The sequence below is a fragment of the Pygoscelis adeliae genome, unplaced genomic scaffold (assembly GCF_000699105.1).
Source record: "Pygoscelis adeliae isolate BGI_AS28 unplaced genomic scaffold, ASM69910v1 Scaffold318, whole genome shotgun sequence".
Classification (NCBI taxonomy): Eukaryota; Metazoa; Chordata; class Aves; order Sphenisciformes; family Spheniscidae; genus Pygoscelis; species Pygoscelis adeliae.
The window spans coordinates 658,814-670,335 of record NW_008825430.1 but is presented as its reverse complement, the minus strand read 5'-3'; the positions used below and the strand labels follow the sequence as shown (position 1 = coordinate 670,335).

At 42.4% G+C, this 11,522-nt stretch overlaps 1 protein-coding gene across 2 annotated transcripts in view; it reads right to left on the bottom strand.

Annotated features, from left to right (window-relative positions):
• CEMIP (cell migration inducing protein, hyaluronan binding) overlaps positions 1-8,211 on the bottom strand; it is a 53,148-nt gene extending 44,937 nt beyond the window's left edge. Inside the window, exons 1-5 of one of the 2 annotated variants that reach the window (XM_009330896.1) lie at positions 8,136-8,211; positions 5,085-5,237; positions 4,263-4,401; positions 3,230-3,466; positions 2,666-2,845 (exon numbers count right to left, since the gene is read on the bottom strand). In XM_009330896.1, the coding sequence (XP_009329171.1) occupies positions 2,666-2,845; positions 3,230-3,466; positions 4,263-4,401; positions 5,085-5,237; positions 8,136-8,211 (785 nt within the window). The remainder of the gene's footprint in view (positions 1-2,665; positions 2,846-3,229; positions 3,467-4,262; positions 4,402-5,084; positions 5,238-8,135) is intronic. The other variant, XM_009330897.1, reaches the window with a different exon arrangement.
• Positions 8,212-11,522: the final 3,311 nt, after the last annotated feature.

Here is an 11,522-nt window from a genome sequence, read left to right as displayed (position 1 = left end):
CTACTACTACTATTTTTACTACTACTACTACTACTACTACTACTGCTTTTTTGGTCACCAAATTTGAAACAAATGACAAAAAAGATGATGGCCCCAAAATAATCTGAAAAATAATCTAAAGAATAAGAAGCTAGCTAGTTCTGCAACTCAAGGTTTCGCCTGATTTTGTATGTTAAAATACTTGTTTCTCCCAGTTATTTTATCACTAAAAATAGTTTTAAAATCATTCATCCCTAACACATAAGGACACATGCAGTCTGTTTGGGCTATATGAAATGAAGGGACCAGTAAATCCAGAGCCAAACCAGTGATATTTGGGTGGGATTCCAAAGAGAACAACTGTGTCACCAAGCGCTGAAAGGCCTTCTTTTAATTTATTAGTAGAAGGAAGGAAAAAAAAAAAGCTCATGCTTGAAAGAGCAAACTCACTTTTCAAAAGGACTACAATAGAGGAGGAATGCAAGATTTTCCTTTCATTCCTAATGTTCTGGACTCAGCAAATAGGCAACTGAAAGAGATGCCAGGAGCACAGAAACATTTTTGCATAAATCAGCATTGCTCATTGGCTCTTCTACAGCAAGGGGGAGTTGCACAACTTTACAATCCTGGCTGAATATGGAGCAACTGGAGATAGACAGGAATTTGCCCATATAACCCCCGCCACCACCCCAGTCAGAAAACAACCCAGCTGAATAGCCTAACTCAAGTGGCACCTCACGAAATGTGAAACAGAAATTTCCTATGCCAAATTACTGCCTGGGGCTTACACCGTTATTGTCTCAGTGACACCCACTGTCAGCCCCAGCCGTCGGCAGGGAGCTGAGAAGACCTGAGAACCAGGCGCTGGACTCAGCCAGCAAACCCCGGGTGCCGGGCAGTGAGTGGTGAGAGCGTGTACATGGGCATGCTAGGAAGAAAAATCCATCCACTCCCCTCCGTCAGAGCCTTCCTTTGCCATATGGGTTAAAGTACGTACGTGTGTGTGCAATTTTCTCATTCTGAGTATTTCTTTTTTTAAGATATTCCAAAAATTTCTGAAAAGCACCTGCCAGGTATATACATCCTTATTCATAGTTGTAGATATGTCTGAAACGTAAACCAATATGTCTAAATCTTTCTACACTAAAGTGAAGTGGAAGTTCAATTTGTATAAGGAGAAAAACTTGGAAGAATCTGACAAAGTTGCCTGTCTTCCACTCTGCCACCTAACTGCCTTTGCAAATCTGGATCCAGCTGCCATCCAGACAATGGGTTTTTTTTGCAAGTTGATGAACTTAAATGCTGAGAACACTCCTAAAAATACAGTCTTTTAAATAATGCACCAAGATGCAGGTATTTTTCCACATGCCAGTATGCTGGTGGGAGACAATATTTGCCAACTACTACCACATTATGGTACCCACAATGACCCTGTTATTTACATAAAGAAATATTGTGGTGTTTCAGGTAACAGCATGGCAAGGATTAGCTTTTTGACTACAAACAAGAGCAATGTTGAAAGTCACACTTCCGTGGATGAATTTGCATGGTATTTCCATTATAAGCATTTATGGCAAAGAAGTGAGAAACTAGCATTAAAACACCACAGCAGCCTAAAAACATCAAGTGCAATTTACTTCCATAAACATATGCGAAACCCATCAATTTCTTCCTGTTGCACAATCGGAAAAAAAAGTATAATGTTCAAAAATATTTTTCTATTTCCCTGATTTCGGTCTTTGGAAAGAAACCCAGCAGGGTACTGGGCTGTGACATGGGTTCTGGGTATTTGAGAGCAAGCATTGCACTGATGGAGTTAGCCTGGTTTTGGAGACTATTTCTGCAGCCTTGGTTGATTCTTTGTAATGCATTATCAGGTGCACAGGAGTCCCTGCAATATTTGACACAACCTCTTCATCAGCCACCCCAAATCTTACTCCATCTGCACCTGCTCAGCTGACACTTGTCTGTTCCCACAGGCTGCTGTATTGAATCACTTCTCCCTACAAGGCAGATTTTTTTTTTTCATGTTCTGCAGTGACCCTCGTAGTGTCTTTTTAAAAAAAAAAAGCCTACATAAATTCAGATAAACACAAAAAATATAATGGCTACGGTTGGGTAAATAGCAAATATTCTCAACAGTGTGTGTGCCAACATAGACACTGTATTGGCCACAGAAGTATTTACAGTCCACAGCATGAATTTATGCATGCTAAATTTCTGTGCTGCACGAGTCCCCGAATATGTATTGGACAAGCTGAAGAATATGCTGTACGTATGTCTATATGTATTTAGCCAGGGTTACATGGCTATTATTCTACCCTCCTTAATGTTCAGCCCATCCAATCCACTGTGTGTATGTAGAAATGCTTCTTAAATCTTTGGGGGATGGCTTGAAAATAAATTGGAATAAGTAACTTGTGGGAACAATATCTTGAAAAACATCTTTTTTAATGTGAATCATACGCTATTCCTCAATCTACTAATAAAAATACCCAGTACAGACACTGAGTGCATCTTAAACTATCTAATTAACTGCTAAAACTTCACATTGAGAAATTTCCCTTTTTTTTTTTTTTTCCCCATGTGAAAGAACTTTGTGCCTTTGAGAGACTGGAATTATTTGGACATCTCAGGAGCATAATAAAGCCTCTGTGCTGGGAGAACTGGCAGGACTGGCACATACCTAAACCCAAGGTGGAGGAAATGCTTGCTGCCCAGTTTGGTCATTGCTTTCCTGGCCGAATCGTCCAAGTTTCTAGATCCTTCATCATTCACTGCAACCGACAGGATCATGCCATTTGCAACTCTGCCCAAATACTGGGCAAGACGTATGCTTTCCTCTTTTGCTCTGTAGGTATCAAACCTAAAGTGATAAAAACACCCGAAAACATTTACTTCAGTGAGCGTTGCAGCTTTATGTACTGAAAAGCAAGTGCTATAAAGAAATAACTCTTTTGTATTGTTTACAGTAATGATATTATCCCGTTGCAAAACCACTTGCAAAACCAGGGTATATTAGGGGTTTCTGTTAAGCCAAATTGATTAAACTCTAGTTGACATAATAGCAAGGTAGTAACACTACTCACTCTTTGGTTTCGGAGATTACTGATCTAGAAAGAATTATATATACATGCAATAATACCCATTTGAACAAGATGCCAAAATGTGTCTTTCTGAGCTTGCTGAGATGCTGTCCCCAACCTGTTCCCAAAGATCCTCACATCTAGACAGCTGAAAAGTCACTCACCGATCTGAATGGACAACTGCCCCCGTCTTTGGGTCAATAACATGGACAATGACACCTCGATGGCCCCAGCTCCTTTCAAAGTAATATCCACCTTCTTCCATGCCACCAGGATGAAGAGTTTTGTTTAAGAAAGTCCAGGACAGTTTTTTCTTTCCATGGATCTCAAGAGTGCCACCCTTACTTACTCCCAGATACTTCTGCCCAAAGTAGGGATTCGGCTGGCTGCCGTCATCCGCTCTGCAGCAGCAAGGGAGGAAAGGAACGAGTTTTGGGTTTGTATCTGACAGTCAAGGAGCCTCTCCCCTTGTTCTGCTATGGCCCAAGGAGAGAAGTGTCATGATTTGCAATGTATTTCTTTCAACTACCCTAAGAATCAGTAACTGCTCATGTTGTATAGAAAACAAATTATTTTAAATAATACTAGCAACTACTGAAGACCAGCAGCAATCTGGAACTCAGATAATCTATGTTATATGTTATATTCATTATATCCAGGCCAGAGGAGACCTGAAGCCCAGACTGAATGATACATTTGTGTTTTGGAATTCTGGTGGAAGTTAGGACCCTGACCAGGAGCTAGGAGGTCTAGTGGTTGTTAAATATGAGTTTGGCATCCTTGAAAATCTGAGAGATCCTGTAGCAATCTGCAAGGCATAAACATGTTATCCTTTGGCTCACCACTGTCATGCAGAAAGAAAGGATGTTTAGGGAGGAGAATTTTCAGAATAAAATAACTCTTTGGGCTTTAAGCCTATTCTGGAAAATCAGCTTCACTGCTGGCAAGGTGCATGCTGATTTTCTGGCATGCCCGAATACCCTAATGTTCATCTCCCAGTAGTATTTGAAACCAGAACCAAAACCACATCAATTTTTTACAGGGCATTTAAATTGTTTAAGAAGCTACTGAACTTTCCACAGAGCACCGATGATAAGTATATCTGAGAAAAAGTCATTTTAAGGTACATTTTTGTTCCCTGTTGTGGAAGAGAGATCCTAGAGAGCTCCAACATAATATTCTATCACGCATACGTACCGCCCATATAAGATGATAACCACATTACTTTGGTAAGGGCACATCTCACTGCCGATATGTAACTCTCCATCATTTTCAATGAGTATATGTCTAGTACGCAAAATGATAGGCTGCACATCGTCTTTAATGACCAGTTTTCCTAAGTAGAAAAGGTTATGACATTTGCTTTAACACACAGCAGCTCATCAGAGGTTGTGAAACCATTGTACTAAACCCAGTGCTGGGCGCTCATCTCAATTTTTGAAAAGTTCTGCCCATCCTCCCCAAAACAGCTCTCAATACAAATCCTAAAGACTTTACATGCTTTTTATTGAGTCCAATTCTTGAAGAATGCAATTAAGATTTGGTGGAAGAGGACTTATTCAAAACTGAGACAGAAATTCAGAGTTAATATGAATAAAAGCTAGTCATGCTAGCAGTCGCCAGCAACACTATGACTCTGTCCTTAGAGACGAAGAGGCACATATGTATCTGCCCTGTCCTGAGACCCTGAGAACACAACTATTGCAGTATGATGTTATCGGGACAACGATTTCGTAAAAAAATGTTTTTGAAGCAAATCACGGAAGTAGAACTAATGAGTATACTGAGGTACTTTTGTAAATTCACCGGAAAGGGCAGCAAACAGGTTGATTATAACAGCTAAAGAACTGATAGCATCTCAGCTACCGCCCACCCTTGCACCGAATTAAAGCTGGGTTTGTCCAGTAGCCACCCAGTTCTCAGCAAGAAGCAGAAAGCTCTCCCAGCGTGAGACAGGGTGATTTAAATAGCCACAGTGGAAAGCACACTTCACCCAGCCTTGCCACCAGCACGTTTTACCTCCATCGGTGATGTGGATAGAGTGGACCGTCGCGGAAGAAGAGAGAAGGAGCTTCCTGCCATTACGGATTTCAATGTGTTTTTCTTTGTTGTGACCTGGGTTCCAGTTTTCTAACTCAGGATCCTTATCAGGACATGCGACAGCTGCTTCTGCTGAGTGGAGATGGAGAGCGAAGGCGATTACCGTTTGTTCGGTGCAAGACAGAAAGCTCCATATCTGGGCATCTTTACAGTCTCATTCTTGGTACCCCCCCTTTGCTGACTCCCTGGAACACAGCGGTATCTCTGTGCAGCAGAATACATGCGGGTCATGACCAAAAGAAAACAAACAACAGCTTAATCTGTATGGTTTTCTGTTTTCTGGAAGCATGGAAAAACCCGCTACCCCATGCAAAGGAGCCTTGGGAGGGATGCAGTTTCCAGAAAACTACCGAGAAGAGGCTGTAACTGAGTCCTCCCTGCAGTGACATTCAGCTCCGTTCATACCACCCAGACACAAAGCCTTTCACAAGCCCAGGGAAGATGTTGATGGCAGGATAAAACAACTACTACCTTTAAAAATGCCCCCAAAATACCTGCGAGGTTTGAAAAGCTTTGTTTAATGTAAGGATGTTAAAATACGTTTGCGTACTGTTTTTTCATTGGAGATGGAAAGTAAAACTGCTCAAACTAACATGAAAACATGAAGCACCAAGGAATTACCAGTCCACCCAGTAACAGGGAGCAACAGGAATCTCACGAGAGAGACTCTGGGTTTGTGAGCCTTTCCAAGCAGAAGCAGTAAGGATTCATTCGCTTTGGGTTCACACATCACCAGTCTCCACACACAAATTTGATTATGGACTGCCATGACGTGTTAGTCTAAACGTCTCTCATAACAAATCCGAGAGTCATATGTTATAAGTATTTACTTAAGATAAAATATTTCCTGATACAATCTCACTCGACATGTGAGCCTCACATCTTACTCTAATCAACAAAACTGCGAGTGTGAGAGTCCCATGTGTGATGCATATTTTCTGAGGGTAGAAACCTTTCTAATCCTAGGGAGCTGAGGTCAGTGGAAGTTTGAACAATGAGCCCTTTGCCATCAGAAAGGGTTGGGAGTTCTCACCAGCTCTCTGATTTTTGTCCTTTAGAACAAAAACACCATAGGAAAACTACAGGATCCACACATCAGTGATAATAGACATGGGATAAACCCCCTGACTTCAGCAGGGTTATGTCTCTGGCACTTAGTATAGTAAAGCTGGGTGGGTTTTGCCCCGCAGATACTAATGCATCTAAAGAATGCATCTAAAGAACAACGGCGTGAATCCATGCAAGGAAACATGTCCCAGTCCTGGTGTAGTTGACAGCGAGCTGTTGTGTGCTGCCACTGTGAAACTTGAGGGACATCTGTAATTCCACAGCAACAGAAACAAAATCTGTCCATCTGCATTCAGTTTCCTCTCAGATTCCTCCACCAGTTTCATGCCTTAAGAAAACAATAGAATTGGACCAGCCACTGCCTTAATGTCTCCAGAGACCCATTAAATACCAGCTATTCAAGGTAAGCAAGGGACATTTCATGCGGGCAACATATGCCTTGGCTCTCTGCAAACTTTTTCCGTATACGTGAAGTGATCAAATCAGAGAGAGCTGATAATCCACCAGGTAGCAAGTCAAATACCGATAAATATCCAGGACCTGATTTTGATACCACTTGTGCCAGCTGGAAACTGGAAGTGTATCAGTAATGTCAGAGGCACTTTTTCCAATTTCCAGTAATTGAGGAAAATAAGGAGGAGTTTCTGGGTTCCTACCAGAAGACACACAGAATTAATAAGAGTTGGAAAAGCTAAATACTTCGGGCAGGAAATGGGACTTGCATTGTAAATAGATGTTCAAATGTAACTGTAATACACACTGACAACAAATTCAAAAAAATGAGCTGTTATTCCCACAGGAATACAGATAATAGAAAAATTTGCTCATGATGAGAAGCTAAATAAAACCAAAAGAGTCGATTCAAACGTAGAGGTATAATTTATCAACTAGATTAAGTGGACAGGATAAAAGCTTGTTCATTTTTCCATTTACTTGGCTATGCTAGTGTCCAAAAGAGCTTCCGGCAGTCTCAAAAGATGACTTGTGCCCCCATATTTCATTATTTAGAAACAGAGAGGTAGACAGTGAAGCCGAAGGGGAAAGCAAGAGGAATTTACACTGATGATTGGGATGACAATCAGCAAAAGCCAACACAATCCAGAACAAAGGACCCAAATTCCCAGTTTCATTAACCAATTCGCACCAGAGAGCAGGAGCCGTGCACAGCACTCGCATCCGCTGCGCCGAGGACACCGGAGGGCTGAGCGTCTTCTGCCAGCTGGTCCAGCTACCTTGCCAGCTTGGACTACTACTCTCATTGTCATTTTTCAAATTAGAGTGCAACTTCTACCCAGCACAAGGTATTAACTGAATATTTTGCTTCTTGACCAAAAGGGCCTGAGCTGCAGTGTTTGGGGCAAGACATATGGTCTCTTTGTTTTAAACAAATACCAACCCTCAAATTAGCTCTATTTAGAATATGTGTATGCAGCTTCCCTTTTCCCCTTTCCCTAACCGCTTAGGAGAAGTGCTGCTTGGAAGAGACAAAACCCAAAGGGCAGGGATGTCCCACCCCAGAGCTTTTTGCTCTCCAAATCTGGGCTTGGGCAATGCAGTAAAATGCTCAACTTCACCTCCCGCAGCCACAGCTATTAGGACCTGAGGTTTCTTTTGTTATTTCTTTGTGGCAGTTTGTTGCATTTGGGTTTGTTTTAAGAACGCGTGGCAGAGTCTGAGGGATTTCTGAGGGTACTTTCACCTGCTCAGAAATTTCAGCCTTTGCCACTCCAGCTGCCCTCGATCGGGAGTAGAAAACTGCTTTTCTCCTGAGTTTTCTCACTCTGTCCTTGATTCTTCTCACATGAAGAAGAGTGAAAAGCTGCTCAATCTAAACCAGCAATGTCTTTATTTGAAAATTGCGTTACAAACAATGCCCTTTTTCCCCGTAGCAGGAAAACTTACCTGTGCTTACAGAAGAGATTACAAACAGAAGAAAAATGAGGTTTTCGGCCAGATACTTGGAGGTAGGTAGAGCCATTCTTCAGGATTTTTAATCCTCTGGATGGATACCTGTGAAGAAAGAATATCAAGCAAATGTCACTTTTTTTTTCCCCAGCTCATGCAAAAACCATTCACTGCACAAGAAAGGGTCATCCCCAGCTTTATGCCGGCCCACATCCACTCCCATGCAGCTCTATGGCTGAGAACACCTTCACGCTGCTTCGGGACCAGCCCAAGCAGAGCAAGAAACCAAGGGCAAATCCTCACCCTTTGTTTGGTTTAGGATAAACCCACTTGGGAACCCAAATAGACACTCAAGAAAGCAACCACCAGATGTAACCAAAGACGCCTTAGGAATGCAGTATAAACACATCCAGCGTCAAGACTCTCTAGGGCTGAATATTCACATGTGCAAAAAAGTAATGAAACACAACAGAGAAGGCGTTTGCAGAGTGACAAATTTTCATGAAGTAACCTTTCAATGACACCTCTCTCCCCCCGTACTACCCACACGTTTTTAGCAATGGTGTTTTGTGCACCCCCAAGATAAACCGTACTCACACTTCCAGTCTGAAGCATGCAGTTTCTTAGATTTCAGATCCAAGAAAACATTGTCTATTTAATGTGCCAGCCCAGAATTTTCTTGCAAAACCAAAAGCTGCTTTTGAAACCGGTCTACCTAATGTTTTCGTTTCTTCAGTAGCCAACCCCCAGCAAAAACAAACAAGCAGTGTCATGAAAGTCAAAGTTAGAATTAATGTGATTCTCTCCAGTGATTGATTCTGTAGCTCTGCCCCGTGCTCATGACAATTTATTGACATGCATATTCACACTGAGGCAAGGACACCCACTTCCGTAAGTGTCAACGCTCTGTATTCATAAGGCACTGTTTAAAATTCACATGTAGTCCTTGGAGCCATTAGGTTTTATCGTGTAAGCCAGTATCTGAGGAATATCGAAGAAATTTATCTGTAGCTGTCATGTCACATCACAATGATGAAATAGGATAAACGTATGCATCGCACAACATAGACGCAAAAAAAGCAACTGAAAAAAACTCTGGGGTGCCCCAATTTCTTTAGGGCAAAAAACACATGTTATTTTTCATGTCACTTGTTAATATAAACCAAACAAAAAACACAAGAAAAAGATATGCAAGAAGCCAGGATTTAGTCTGGAGCAAATTTTACAGTGTATATATGCAAAACACATGTCTGTACTTTTCATAAAGGTGATATAGTTCGAAGTGCAACGATACGTTCAAACCACATGTAATCCAATGATTATACTAAAAATAGCATTAGAACCAGATTTGTCAGGAAATATTCCAGCAGGAGAATGTTTGCTTGTTTTGGTATAGTGTATTTGACAGCCGTGAGCTCTGGAAACAGCATAAACTCAGGGCTCGGTACAGCCTATCAGGTGCTGAAATGCTGTTACAGAACAGTCGAAAAAAGGAATGCACTTAGTAATGCTATAGCTCTGATTGATATACATTATCAGAGAGTAATACCGTCGCCATGGAATCTGTGCCAGAACCAGGCTGCACGTGTCTGACATTTTAACAGCATTAACCATCAACGTTTGATAAGCCAGGGCTCTTTTACAGGAACATTATTAGACGGACGCCCAAAGTACAGCAGTCACCATTAAAATGTCGAGATTTATTAGTGGTTATTACACAGCCTAATCTGCAAACCCAATCACTAGATTCTGCTTGAACGATAGAGGAAAAACTAAACGAGTGGTTATACTACAGGATGGTCATTACAGATAAAGTGTTTCTTACAGCGTGGACACAGCTGTATGTTAGCGTTGCATAAAGCCAGATTCCGACTGGCAAGGTATTGGTCATATAAAATACAATCAGATGATATAAGAGTTCACAGAAATAAAAAGAAGGGACTGAATTTCTGACAGCGATGGCATGCATTTGCTCTCCTGTTGCTTCATAGGTAGCAAAGAAATTTCTCTGCTCTGGCCCGTTAAAAACTCAGAGGAGCGTCTCTGCTCCATCCAGCTCATGATCTTGTTTCTGACAGTAACCTGTAGCAAACTGGTAGGAAATCAGTGTAAGAAATCTCACAGCCTTCGCTTTCTTTAGAGCCAAGAACTGCACAGTACTTACCATCAGGCCGTGCAAAATGGCTTCTGCTATTATATCCCCCGTTGCTCCCCGGGGACTGCTTCCCTGATTACATCCATCTTCATCAGCAGAGATCAAAACAAGCAATCAGACACTGGAAAGTCATGTCATTTTTGGAGGCGTCAGCTCTGTGCCAGGCTCCAATGTTTTTGTAGTGTCTGATCTGCCACAGTCCAAAGAATATCCTGCTTATTTTGTGACTGAGGTAGGGTGTTTGATTCAGCTCGCAGCGAGCCCGAGTTCATTGCGGTGTTAGTATTAACTGGCACTCGGGTTGGAAAGGCTGAGACCCGAGCGGGCCAAGAGGATCCGACTCCTCTGATTCAGCTCTGACTAACACGCTGCCGGAAAAACGCTGCTCGGAGGATAATCTCAGGAATTTTCCTTTAAAGGCTCTCAATTAAGCATCTTTCCGAAATATTAGACACAAACAGTGACATGTTTGGTTTTACTGTTAAATGTAAGAGGAGGAAGAGATAGTGACTCTTTTCATTAACGTCTCCTGCTGGAGAAGACTCAGGAGCAGTTATCTCCTGCCAGCCAGCCGTTTCATTAGCTCAGTGCTCAGAGCCGCGTGGGGATACAGCAATACACTACAGCTCACTTGAACAGGCGCCACGTGGCTGAGTTCAGCTCTGATGTAACCAGCTATGTCAACAAATCTCCCTGCAGATTCGGGCACTCTGAGAGCGTAAAGGCCATACGAGTGTCCTCCTAAGTCTATCATCTCCATCGTTTCTCAAATACCATCTGTGACTCCTCTCTTGGGTGAGAAAAGCTTTTTCATCTAGCCATTAAAAGCTGCCTGGCAATGGCAAGTGGGACTCGTGTGCCTGGATCTGGCAAGGCAGACTTTCTGAAATGATTCCCAGCTGCTGGATCTTTCCAAAAAGTGAACAATAGCAGCAGACAATGCTAAAAGTAGATGCAGGAAACCATTAGTCCTCAGCTGGCTGCTACCACAGGTGTCAGCAGCGATACTGTACTAGAAAGCGCACTGCACAGACAGGAATCCCGATCCACCGCCCTCCCTGCAGTTTTAACGCTGGAGGCAACACAGAGCAGACAATCCCGGGAGCCAAATGGCGAAGAAATGCTCTGAGGAAGCTGGATTGTCACAGGCATCGTGGTGGGGACACACAGACACCCCAAATCCCAGGTGGCAGAGCAGAGATCTCCGGAGCGGCACAGCCAGCGGTTCA